The sequence below is a fragment of the Engraulis encrasicolus genome, chromosome 1 (assembly GCF_034702125.1).
Source record: "Engraulis encrasicolus isolate BLACKSEA-1 chromosome 1, IST_EnEncr_1.0, whole genome shotgun sequence".
Lineage (NCBI taxonomy): Eukaryota > Metazoa > Chordata > Actinopteri > Clupeiformes > Engraulidae > Engraulis > Engraulis encrasicolus.
Genome location: NC_085857.1, coordinates 59,311,814 through 59,325,630, shown reverse-complemented (window position 1 = coordinate 59,325,630; position 13,817 = coordinate 59,311,814). Strand labels below are relative to the sequence as shown.

General features: G+C 45.2%; 1 protein-coding gene across 1 annotated transcript in view; it reads left to right on the top strand.

The window, feature by feature from the left end:
- Window positions 1-1,835: 1,835 nt before the first annotated feature.
- Window positions 1,836-13,817, top strand: part of abcg2b (ATP-binding cassette, sub-family G (WHITE), member 2b) — a 23,508-nt gene continuing 11,526 nt past the window's right edge. The window contains exons 1-8 of the mRNA XM_063211197.1: window positions 1,836-2,095; window positions 2,891-2,950; window positions 5,746-5,863; window positions 7,675-7,830; window positions 10,025-10,182; window positions 12,581-12,732; window positions 12,921-13,022; window positions 13,496-13,644. Of these exons, the coding sequence (XP_063067267.1) occupies window positions 1,836-2,095; window positions 2,891-2,950; window positions 5,746-5,863; window positions 7,675-7,830; window positions 10,025-10,182; window positions 12,581-12,732; window positions 12,921-13,022; window positions 13,496-13,644 (1,155 nt within the window). The remainder of the gene's footprint in view (window positions 2,096-2,890; window positions 2,951-5,745; window positions 5,864-7,674; window positions 7,831-10,024; window positions 10,183-12,580; window positions 12,733-12,920; window positions 13,023-13,495; window positions 13,645-13,817) is intronic.

Here is a 13,817-nt window from a genome sequence, read left to right as displayed (position 1 = left end):
TTTCAAAAAAGTCCATATATCTCACTTCCTGTTGGGCGTGGCTATGGCATCGTATTGACCTTTTTTGTTCGCCTTAGTGGGATACACACAGCAAAAAAACTTCTTAGTCCATAGCTTGCACTTCGGTGCTCGGGCCCTAATAATAATAATAATAATCATCTTTCGAAAAACAATAGGGCTTCGCACCAAGAGGGCAGAGGGCCACAGCGTGGCCCTTGCACATCGGTGGTCGGGCCCTAAAAATGTTACACAGTGCACCTGTAAAGCAGGGGTTCCCCATATTCCAGGTTTTTCTAGCCATGAGCCACGCCACACTATTACCATAATAGTCATTGGCAGTCATGGGTAAGTGGTTAGGGTATCAGACTTGTATCCCAAAGGTTGCCGGTTTGACTCCCGACCTACCAGGTGCTCTCTCCCATCCTCCTCCATGACAGAGGTACCCTAAGCATGGTACCGCCCCGCCACACTGCGCCCTTTTGGGTGCCATTGGGGGCTGCCCCCTTGCACGGGAGAGGCATAAAGGATATTTCCTTCTGTGCAGTGTGCACTTATGTGTGCACACAATGAATATGGGAGTTAGAGATTCCAGTTGGGCTTTCATAGTAAAATTCAGAGATACAGTAGATCAGGGCTATTCAAATGGAGGCCCTGGGGCCAAATGCGGTCCTTGGATGGCAAGGATTGGATGGCCGTGCATAATTTGCGATCACTAACACTTCAGGTTGAGGATATCTCTACTATGCATTCACATCAGAGTGGAATCTTATCTAAAACAGTGTCATAAATAGACCATCTTAAGGCCACTAAGAAATAGAGAAGCGAATATCTGTTCTGTATGGAAAGCAATCCGCTTGTTTCGCACCCTAACCTCAGACACTGTGCTGCTCACAGTTATACAAATTCTATGTTCGGTCCCTTCGCTGGATGGAATTTGAAAAACTGTCCATCTGTGACTTTTGTTTGAATACCCCTGCAGTAGATTATTATAATGCAGTTTTCATATCATGGGAATATTGTTTAGCTTATTCTTGGTGCATTTTGGTGTAGGTGAGTTACTGTATTTAATTTATTTTGTTATGCTTTTCCTGCCAACGTGTGTGTGTGTGTGTGTGTGTGTGTGTGTGTGTGTGTGCCTACGTGCACGTGATGGGTTTGATAACTTTATGACAGTGGAACATGCAGATGCACAGGAGGACACACACATGCACATAAACACGCACACACACACACACACACACACACACACACACACACACACACACACACACACACACACACACACACACACACACACACATGCACACGCACACGCACACGCACACGCACACGCACACGCACACACACACTCACACACACACACACACAGCTGAACTTTGCCACAATTTGTGGCTATCTGGCTTTTAAGGTCTTTTAACTGCCCTGCCATAAATGGGTGTAGAGCAGACATACATCCAGGGCCACCAACAGCTTTTGCTGGGCCCGGGACAAAGCCTTCAATACATGTCATGAAGACCAAATACTGGGCCCCATCTCTCTCTAGGCCCGGGACAATTGACCCCTTTGTGTCCCCCCCCCCTGGCCACTCCCCTGCACACACACACACACACACACACACACACACACACACACACACACACACACACACACACACACACACACACACACACGCTGTCATAAATGGGTGGTGTGCCGAACAGTAAGTGCTGCATTGGAAAACACAGACACAGACACACACAAACACGTTCACACACGTCCACGCATGTATATACGGTACGGTCTCCGACTGGCGTGCATGTTTGAGTGTGTATGAGTGTGTGTGTGAGGCCGCAGCAATGGAGATGGTGACAGGTGTCTACAAAGAGAGGAATGGCGATGTGTGTGTGAACGGAGAGAGGAATGGCGGTGTTGTCGTTGGCGAAAAGGCGATGAGTGTGTCCACTCCAGTTGGCAGCGGCAATGATGGTGTGTGTGTGTCCGCTGAGGTTGCCGGGCCGACCATGACTTTCCAGAATCTTGACTACGTGGTTCCGCAAGGCTGCTGCTACTGCTGCTCTCCCAAGGAACCAGAGAAACACATACTGAAGGATATCAGGTAGGGACACGTGTGTGTGTGTGTGTGTGTGTGTGTGTGTGTGTGTGTGTGTGTGTGTGTGTGTGTGTGTGTGTGTGTGTGTGTGTGTGTGTGTGTGTGTGTGTGTGTGTGTGTGTGTGTGTGTGTGTCGGTGTGTGTGTTTTACAGGTTCAAATCCCAACTACAATATAGGCTCCCGTCATGGGACTCAACTGTTTGTGTGGCGTACCTTGCTACTATTGCACTAAATGAATTGTAAATGTATAATGTGTCTGGAGCACGGCCTTTAGGGATGCTGGTCTCTGTTACTTGTAACTTAAATCATGCAATGCTGAGCTGTGACTGCGACTGCTTGCTGAAGAGATGCGTTGCGCTGTCTGTCTGTGATTGGTTGCCTGAAATTGTATTGTTTTAAAAGCCCTTCTAGGGACGGGCATTGGAAATTAGCTTTTGGCTATAAATGCTATGATGCTTGCTGTTTGGTTGTTATGCAACCTACATGTTATGTATCTGTCCCTATCAAATAAACTAAACTAAACTAAACTAAACTAATATGATGTGAAATACCAATGTCTACGATTTGATGTCTCAGCAATCATGTGATGTGATGTGTATATCTGATTGGTTGTTGCAGTGATCATCAGTGTATTTGACAGTTTGATTAGTACCAGAGTTAGCTAGGACGCTAATTTACCTCTGTGGTCCAACTTACTCTGATTGGATGTCTCAGTCATCATGTGATGTTATGCGCTCTCTCTGATTGTTAGTTTCAGTGGTCATGTGATGTGCTGTCTCTTCTCTGATTGGTTGTTTCAGTGGCATCATGAAGACCGGCATGAACGCCATCATGGGAGCAACAGGAAGCGGCAAGACATCGTAAGACTCTGTCCACTCTGTCCAAAAAAGGATGAACTCAAATACCTGTTATGACACAGCAACATTGGATAGCAGCAACACTTTAATACTTTATCATAAAACTGTATCTGTGTCGCCACACATGCACGCACGAACGCACACACACAACCATACACTCAAACACACACAACACACACAACACACACAATGACACACACACACACACACACACACACACACACACACACACACACACACACACACACACACACACACACACACACACACACACACACACACACACACACACACACACACACACATTCACAGTTTTATGGTGAAGGTGGTGGTGCCAATGCTGCTCACAAGTCACAGGGATTTACAGTACTGTCAATGTCACAATTTCGTGTGTGTGTGTGTGTGTGTGTGTGTGTGTGTGTGTGTGTGTGTGTGTGTGTGTGTGTGTGTGTGTGTGTGTGTGTGTGTGTGTGTGTGTGTGTGTGTGTGTGTGTGTGTGTGTGTGTGTGTGTGTGTGTGTGTGTGTGTGTGTGTGTGTGTCTGTGCGTGCGTGCGTGCATGCGTGCATGCTAAGAAGCAAATGAAAAGATGGGTGAAATCGAATAGAGACATGAACAGCATTGGAAAGCAATCATACAGAGCATGTTGACACAGCCACCCAGATGTCTCTCTCACACACACACTAAAGCCCTATTCCGACGGGGCTAGTTTAATGGGGGACTTGGGGTAAAGTAATAATAACAGGGAAATGTAGTCCGTCCGAACGCGCCATGTCAGTAAAGATAGATTATGTCGAGTAAACTTCACCACAAGTTCCACCTCCTGTAAAACGGTCCGGAGGGATTGCCCTTGGTAATAATGCCACCCTATGTAAAGATGTCTGCACGAAACGCACAATATATCCAATCTCTCCGGGCTTACAAACATTACAGCCTTGCAGTAAACCGTTTTGTTCTAGGGAGTTGTTCCAAGCTGTGTTCGCTGTCAAAATCAGACAGCATGGTCAAACGCACTCTCCAAATGAAAGGACACGCATGCAGACGCATTAGAATGGATTTTGATGAGTTAGTAGACCAACAGGCAATTATTAGAATTGTTCCATGGGACTAAATACCTCCATGGATGCGCAATAATGTGCTCAAAAATCAACAATATATTGTGGAGTTGGCACGCGCATGACGACAAGTGCAGTCACAATGGTGCGTAACCCCTCCTACTTTCTGTTAGTTTACAGAGATATTTCAATCCAGTGCGAATCGCCCATTTCTATTACCGACGTCCTGAGATAAAAATCACATCTCCCGATGTCCATACATAAAACTAGTCCCGTCGGAATAGGGCTAATAACACACACACACCTGCCTGTCTGCCTACGTGCGTGCATGTCTGTCTGTCTCTCTGCCTGTCTGCCTGTCTGTGTGTCTGCCTACCTGCCTGTCTGCCTGCCTGTCTGCCTGCATGTATGTCTGTCTGCCTGTTTGCCTGTCTGCCTGCGTGCATGTGTGTGTGTATTTGCTAGAGAAGTGAATGAGAAACGACTGAAAAAAAGGATGAACTCAAATACCTGCTATGACACAGCAACATTGGATAGCAGTAACACTTTAATACTTTATCATAAAACTGTATCAGTGTCCCCACGTGCACACACGCACGAACGCACACACACAACCACACGCGCGCGCGCTCACACACACACAGACACACATACACAGACACACACATGCACACACACGCACACACACACACACACACACACACACACACACACACACACACACACACACACACACACACACACACACACACACACACACACACACACACACACACACACACACTCCCATATTCACAGTTTTATGGTGAAGTTGGTGGTGCCAATGCTGCTCACAAGTCACAGGGATTTACTGTCAATGTCATAATTTTGTGTGTAGGTGTGTGCAGTGTTGTACCTGAACAAGTTCAATGAACTAAAGTTCATGAACTAGTTCATAATTTGGTCAAACTTGAACTGAACGCTCACTGTGTACTGCATGATGATCGAACAATTAACTAATTCATTCTGGTGCCTGTGAACGAACTGCATGTGCCTTTGTTTAATAGGGTGCCACATTTTCTTAGTTTTCAGGTGAAACCCCAGCCAAATACATTTCAAAAGAGCCCAAATAATATAAAAAGACATCTAACACATATATGTTCACTGTTCTTCTAAAAAAATGAAATCCTGTCTGTGGTTTTATATAAGCCTAGGCTTTGTCGATTATATTGGACAATATACTGTAGCTCGCAATCTCTTGAAAAAAATAACTATGTCTAGTTCATTTTTTGAAACAATGAACAAACTATTATCTATGAACTATGAACTAACCAGTTCATTTTGAACTGTGTGAACTGAACTTTGAACTAGTTCCTGTAGAAAATGAACTCTCCCAACACTGTGTGTGTGTGTGTGTGTGTGTGTGTGTGTGTGTGTGTGTGTGTGTGTGTGTGTGTGTGTGTGTGTGTGTGTGTGTGTGTGTGTGTGTGTGTGTGTGTGTGCGTGTGCGTGTGCGTGTGTATGTGCACGTGTGTGTGTGCGGGAGTGTGTGTGTGTTTTTAAAACGAATGAAAAGATGTGTGAAATCAAATGCCTGTGACACATGAACAGCATTGGATAGCAATGACACTTTAATTATGTGAAAATCATCTTCGATACCCAGATGAACACTCTTTCTCTCTGTCTCTCTATCTCGTGTGTGTGTGTGTGTGTGTGTGTGTGTGTGTGTGTGTGTGTGTGTGTGTGTGTGTGTGTGTGTGTGTAGACTGCTCGATGTCATCGCTGGCAGGAAGGATCCCAGAGGTCTGCGAGATGGGCGAGTCTTACTTGATGGACAGCCGGTAACCTCGGAGATAAGGCTTAGCTCCGCCTACGTCACACAAGTGAGGATGATCATGGTGATAATGATGCAGAAAAGTGACGATGATGATGACACTTTTATCCAAAGTGACTGACAGTTATTTACAGGGTATAGGTTACAGCCCTTGGAGCAATGTGGGGTTAGGTGCCTTGGTACAGGGTATTAGTTATAGTCCCTGGAGCAGTTTGGGGTTGATGCCTTGGTACATGGTGTTGGTTACAGGCCCTGGAGCAGCGTGGGATCAGGTAAAAGGTATTGGTTACAAGCCCTGGAGCAGTGTGGGGTCAGGTGCCTTGGTACAGGGTATTGGTTACAGTCCCTGGAGCAGTGTGGGGTTAGGTGCCTTGGTACAGGGTATTGGTTACAAGCCCTGGAGCAGTGTGGGATCAGGTGCCTTGGTACAGGGTATTGGTTACAGTCCCTGGAGCAGTGTGGGGTTAGGTGCCTTGCTCAGCGTCACTTCAGCCATGGATGCAGGTGTAGGGAGAGACAAGGGTGGGATTCGAACCTGTTACCCTCTGATTTTAAAGGCCAGCGCTCTAACCATTGAGCCATGGCTGCCCCTCACTGTTTTCCGTCGAACCAGCAGAGCAAATCTCGGGGGTGTACTCTACAGGCCAGGCCACGCCGTCCTAGTGACGCAACACCTTTAGGTCAAGAACAATACAAATATTGTTTCTGAGCTCCCGAAAAAATGGGAACTCCTCCCACTTTGTCTGGAAGCAAACAACCATTAGCAAGCTAAGGGAGGCGGGTCAACCATGGCGTTTGGGAAATGTTAATTGTTATGCTCTTGGTCAGACCAAGTCTCGAAGACATTTGAAATTCGATGATAATCAGGCCGTTTTTCCCCAGAGACAAGAGGGCAGGTTTCACAATGTCAGACTCACAATCCAATGAGATGATTTTTCTCCCAGACTGGTTGCCATTTTTATTACAAACTGAAAGAAAATCCAAACAAATGATGCAATGAGATGCAAGGTGATTTAAGTCCACTAAATAACACAACTTCAGATCAGCGCTAATCTAAATGTAGGTAAGCATACCAGTCAGGCGAACGAGCAAGGTCAAATGACTTAGCCTCCGTGAAACAGTCTGGCGAAAGCTATGAGGAATCCGTCTCCAGCGAGGGTGGGAGATGGTCTGAGCTTACTCTCTCTGGGGCGTGTGAAAGCGAAAGCCCATTGGGAAACTCCAACTCCCATTGTCATTGTGACACAGCACTCCACAGCACACAAGTGAACACTGCACACTGCACACAACGAAATTGCATTAATGCCTCACCCGTACAAGGGGGCGGCCCTCAGTGGCGCCCCATGGGGAGCAGTGCGGTGGGACGGTACCCTGAGCATGGTACCGTCCCACCGCACTGCTCCCCATGGGGCGCCACTGAGGAGGATGGGGGAGAGCACTGGTTGATTACTCCCCCCACCAACCTGGTGGGTCAGGAGTCGAACCGGCAACCTCTGGGAAGCAAGTCTGACGCCCTAACCGCTCACCCATTTGTGTGTGTGTGTGTGTGTGTGTGTGTGTGTGTGTGTGTGTGTGTGTGTGTGTGTGTGTGTGTGTGTGTGTGTGTGTGTGTGTGTGTGTGTGTGTGTGTGTGTGTGTGTGTGTGTGTGTGTGTGTGTGGTGTGTGTGTGTGTGTGTGGTGTGTGTGTGTGTGTGTGTGTGTGTGTGTGTGTGTGTGTGTTTGTGTGCGTGAGTGCGTGTGAGTGTGTGTTTGTGTGTTTGTGTGTGTGTGTGTGTGTGTGTGTGTGTGTGTGTGTGTGTGTGTGTGTGTGTGTGTGTGTGTGTGTGTGTGTGTGTGTGTGTGTGTGTGTGTCTTTATAGGATGACATCCTGATGGGCACTCTGACTGTACGGGAGAATCTCTATTTCTCAGCGCAGCTCAGGTTGCCACGAAAACAGTACTCCACGACAACCAAGAAGCAGCGAGTGGAGCAGATCATACAAGAACTCGGACTAGAAGACTGTAAACACACCAAGGTAGCACACACACACACAAACACACACACCAGATCATACAAGAATTCTGACTGGAAGACGTTACACACACACACACACACACACACACACACACACACACACACACACACACACACACACACACACACACACACACACACACACACACACACACACACACACACACACACACACACTCATTTAGCATTCTTTAGCTATTGTTAGGGTTAATATGAATGGAAGGGCCCCAAAGATAGGAAGATTAAGTTCCTTTGTGTGTGTGTGTGTGTGTGTGTGTGTGTGTGTGTGTGTGTGTGTGTGTGTGTGTGTGTGTGTGTGTGTGTGTGTGTGTGTGTGTGTGTGTGTGTGTGTGTGTGTTATAACAGATTGGTAGGGTGCATCCAGCTAAATTGGACCACTTTTCTGCAAATTCAGAAAGACTGATGAAATCTGAGGAAGAGCATCAATAAGTTTGATTGCATAAAGTGACTCATAATCTTCCATTTCATGACAAAAAAACAAGATGATTAATGTAAAAATTATAAACTTTTACAAGTTTTAGTGACAGGTATGTCTTCCTGGATGGAAAAAATGCATTCAGCTAAAATGGGCCACCTATTCAGGCAAAATGGGCCACCTATGCATTCCAATGGTAAAACTAAGAATTGCACAAAAGAAAAACACAATTAGTGATAATTTTAATATTCCTCGATTTTTTCAGTTTTCAACACATCTGTTTCCAAAAAGATATCACAACTTCATTAAAAGAGCTCCCCTGACACCTCCATCTTCAATAATAGTAACATTGTGTTTGTAGAAAATATGAATGGTAATTCCCATAGAAAAAAAGCGGCCTTAATTACCTGAAAGGGGCGGCTCACTTTACCTTAACATGTTCAGCCAAAATGGGCCGATGGGCTTTTTGACATTTTTAGGTACTTAAATATCACAATGTAAGGGCACATTTTCAAACCTAAAAACATATCCATTTTTCCAGTTTTTATCACATCTGAAAACAGTATCATCCTTATTTTATCTTGACGATTTCTTATTTTGGCAAGACTGAAATGTACTTTCTTCTGTCACTCTCTATATGAGGGTTCCCCCTGCCCATCAAAAAAATGTTATGCTATTCGAATGACTTTAAACAGATAGAGTAGTAATGTTGCAACAATTTCAGTACATTTTTGGTGGTTGGTCTGTAGAATTAAAAGAAATGAGACACCCAATGCTTATCCGGCCCAATTTAGCTGATGGCCCAATTTACCTGAACGCACCCTACTGAGTTGGGTTAAACCACCGGACATCACCATTATAGATGCTGTCAATAAAAATGTCTCCTTTGTGGAAATAGGTTGCCCCTTTGATCTCTACATGGATACTTGCTACCATTCCAAGATCCTAAAATACCAGTCACTTATGGATGTGGTTACAACAAGTTTCAACCAGAGAATCGTATATGAGGGGGAGATAAAGCAGGCAGGTTCTTTTCCGGTATCCACTTTACGTAGGGTGAACGCCCCTTTAGGAGACTTTCGATTAGGAGACCTTCGGAGTCTTGAGGTTGGGAATAAATGGAGTGCCCTTAGTGCTGTAAATGGCGGTAGCGCACATCTTGTGCAAACACCACAAAAAGAGAAGAAGAAGGAGGGACAACGCCCCCTTAGGAGACCGAATTTTGAGCACACGCTTTTGCATTGAGTGGGCGTGTTTCAATACCTCTTTATTATGTATCCAACTTCTTTGTTTCAACTGTAAGCTTATTGTTCTTGTGTTTGGCAGCTTAGGACATGTACATAGGCTTGCATTGCGTGGACTGCAGCTCTGTGGACTTAATAAGGACAATTCAAAAAAGACTGCTAAATACTGCTCAATTTCTGCAACAATTAGTAGTTTAGCAATATGGCGAAGGATATGCCATGTCTACCCCTAAACAATTTAAATTAACCAGGCCATTCTGACCTGTAATGTATTGCATAGGACCTTATGATTCTAATCAGTCCCTTCTACTGATTGCTATGAAATTTGCTTCCATCACTATTTGGATTTGTAATGCTGCCTTCTTGGTGAGATCCAAATAAAAGTACTAAACTCTGTGTGTGTGTGTGTGTGTGTGTGTGTGTGTGTGTGTGTGTGTGTGTGTGTGTGTGTGTGTGTGTGTGTGTGTGTGTGTGTGTGTGTGTGTGTGTGTGTGTGTGTGTGTGTGTTATACTAGATTGGTACTGAGTTCCTTCGTGGTGTGTCGGGTGGGGAACGTAAGAGATGCAGCATTGGAATGGAGCTGATCACTGATCCCGCCCTCCTCTTCCTCGACGAGCCAACCACAGGCCTCGATTCCAACACAGCCAATAGCATCATGGCACTGCTGCACAGGTACATGCCCACTCACTACACATTAGCCGATCACCGGCCTCGATTCCAACACAGACAATAGACAACCATGAACTGTTTGAGATATTACCATCTGGTAAACAGTATAGAAGCTTATTATATGGTTGTGACGTCATCTGTCGAATGCTCCATTCATTTCAACGGGGCTCCCCAACGTTCGGACGTCTGTTATTTTTCGATAACGGACGGGTTGGTCTATAACAGACCGCTGTCAATGGCAACAAGACTTTTCACTGCTAAAGCGACTTTTCAACAAGACTCTAATCAGCTGCTGTGATAGACAGCACCCGTTGTCCTGGCTACCGCTGTCAATGGCAACAAGACGTTCACTGCTAAAGCCACTGGCTTGTATACAAGTCAGTGGCTAAAGCGAATGTTTCATATCACTCCGCAGGGGGTCCGGTCTTTTGTCACTCTAATCAGCTACTGTGATAGACAACACCTGTTGTCCTGGCTAGCCTACCTAGCTGTTGCCTAGCGGTGTTCCACAACGGCACTGTTTTGTTTTGCGCAGCAACAATCTTAACATTAAATAGGTCTAAAGAAATGTCCCCGCATGTGTGAATCATTTAAGTATATCCATATAATAAGCGGGTTAACTTTCGGCGAGTCGGTCGCTTTGTGGAATAGCAGCACTTCAGAGAGAACAAGACCCCTCCGCTCCGCGTCGGGGTCTAAAGATTCTCTCTGTCGTGCTGCTATTCCACGGTAGCGACCTTCTCGCCGAACGTTAACCCTTACTTGAAAGCTTGCACTACCTGACTCCGAAGTAGTTTCTTTCACCAAGCAATTAGATTGCTGAACTTATGCTGAAGACAAAAAGGCACTTTCTTTGGAAGGGGGGACCCTTTCTCTCTTTTAAAAACATATTTTTGAGGAGACAAAAACACAATAATTTGTACTCTTTATAGGCTTCAAACCTATAATAAGACGTAATAAACTAATCTTGAATCTTGAAATGACGATGACAAAGCCTTGTGTTATGTCATAGTCGAGGTAGTGGTAGTTACTGTGGTAGTTACTTTTCAATTACTTTTACAGCGTGCCTCTGATGGTACGACATGCATTATGGCGCTACTGACTTCATAATTCACTCCTGGTCTGGATCCTAGATGCCCTGGAGTGCTTAGGTGGGAGGAGAGAGCTCACGTGAACCTGCACTGACCAGTTGCTATCGGCCATTCGGTGAACGACTAAACATTAAATGACAAGTTTAAGGTTGAAACTCCAATAATCCCAATAGCATTATCAGCCTGGGATAAAAACACATCACAAATAGCAAGTGATGACCCATGTTCTGTGCAATGCATCCGAAATGGCATTCCTGTATGTTTAATGTATGCCTGTTTAAGAAGTAATTCGAAAATGAATGGTTTGCCCTGTAATGCTACAGTTAGACGCCTACTCACTACAGTTCAGCCAATAGTGTAGTGGCATTGCTGCACAGCCACCCATATTACTATGTTCGCACAAACACACTTAAGCTCAGCCATCATGCCACTGCTTCACAGGCACACATCACAGCCAATAGCATCATGGCATATGTACACGCCTATGTAACGGAGGCTAACTAGTAGAGTTGGCGTGGAACGTTAGTAGACCTCCCTCCCAAAGCCTCATACAGTGTCGATGCCGTTGGACCAAGAGACTGGTCCAGCGGTATCGTACTGTGTCTCCCATTGCCGGACTGTTGTAGTTGACAAGGTTGCACGTTCGCGCCCCCCGAGGGGGATGAGCAGGTGCAAGATGACCTCCGTCACACCCACTCACTACATTTTAGCCAATAGCATCATGATGTTACTTACAAGTAATGTCTGTGAACCTATTGAACTCAGATCGTTAACAACCACCATCCTTGTAATGCCATGTTTGTTTGTAGGAGGCCATACTACTGGCATATATGACATTACAAAAATGGTGGTTGTTAACAACCTCAGTTCAAGAGCCACTTTGTGTTCTGTATACACCTTATGCATCTGAATGATGGCATTTGTCTGTATATTTGGGGCTTTGTGTGTGTGTGTGCGTTGTGTGTTATGCAGCAGCTATATGTAAGACATGTTTCCCTCGGGACGAATAACAAGACTCTTGAATCTTGAAGTAGACGCCCACTCACTATTGCACATGTACAGTACGCTGCCACTTACAGTGCTTACAACTTATCTTATCATGCAGAACATGTGTCTCATTATCTCCTATCTCAGTTAACATACATGGATGTCTGCGTGTGTGTGTGTTTGTGTGCGCGCACGTGTGTGTGTGTGTGTGTGTGTGTGTGTGTGTGTGTGTGTGTGTGTGTGTGTGTGTGTGTGTGTGTGTGTGTGTGTGTGTGTGTGTGTGTGTGTGTGTGTGTGAGTGTGTGTGTGTGTGTGTGTGCTAGGTTATCTCGTAGCGGTAAGACCATTATATTCTCCATTCATCAGCCTCGTTACTCCATATTCCGTCTGTTCGACCACTTGACTCTTCTGCATAAGGGAGAGACGGTGTACGCGGGTCCAGCACAGGATACCATGGAGTACTTCAACAAGATGGGTAAGCACACACACATTAACACATACACGCACACATGCACGCACACACACGTACACACACACACACGCACACACACACTGCTGGGCCAGCACAAAAATGGAGTACATCAATAAGCTGGGTAGATGCGTAATATACACTAACACATACACACACATTTTACTTCTGTATTTGGACATGTGTGTTGCTAGGTTACCAATGTGAGGCCTTCAACAACCCAGCTGATTTTTTCCTGGACATCACAAATGGAGAAGCCAACACCCACTATGAAGTCATAGGTACCTCAGTCGGGAGTCGAACCTGTAACCTTTGGGAAACCAGTCTAATACCCTAACCGCTTTACCCATGACTGCTAGTGTTCTAACAGCATTCAGCTGTAGAACATTAGTAAAACTCCCTCCTGAAGCCTCATACTGTATCAGTAGCGCTGAGCTACAGCAGTGTTGACAGGTCTCCTTATTTCTTGCTTTTATCTTATCTCTTTTTTATTCTATTTTCAACTGCCTTGTGACATGCCTTGTGTGTTTACCTTTATTTTATTTCATTTTTTTAATCTTACTTTTCTGTAAAGCATATTGAATTGCATGTGTATGAAATGCGCTATACAAATAAAATTGCTTTGCCTGGAAGGACGCAGGTTCGAGCCCTGTGTGACAAACTAGCACGGAATGACCTTAGTTGTGTGTGTGTGTGTGTGTGTGTGTGTGTGTGTGTGTGTGTGTGTGTGTGTGTGTGTGTGTGTGTGTGTGTGTGTGTGTGTGTGCAGACTCTCAGTCCTTGGCGGACCACTATCGACAGTCCAAGCTGTGTCATGATGTCACAGACGAACTCTCGCATTTGATTGATCCAGACAAGAACCAAGGAGCCAAAATGACCAATCGGAAGCATGCTTACGCCACATCCTTCTTCTACCAGGTACACACACACACACACACACACACACACACACACACACACACACACACACACACACACACACACACACACACACACACACACACACATGTGGAGAAATCTTTAGTTTCATCTTAGTTTTCTTAACCTTCTACTATTGCTATATTATATTCACATTTTATTCTCATGATTAT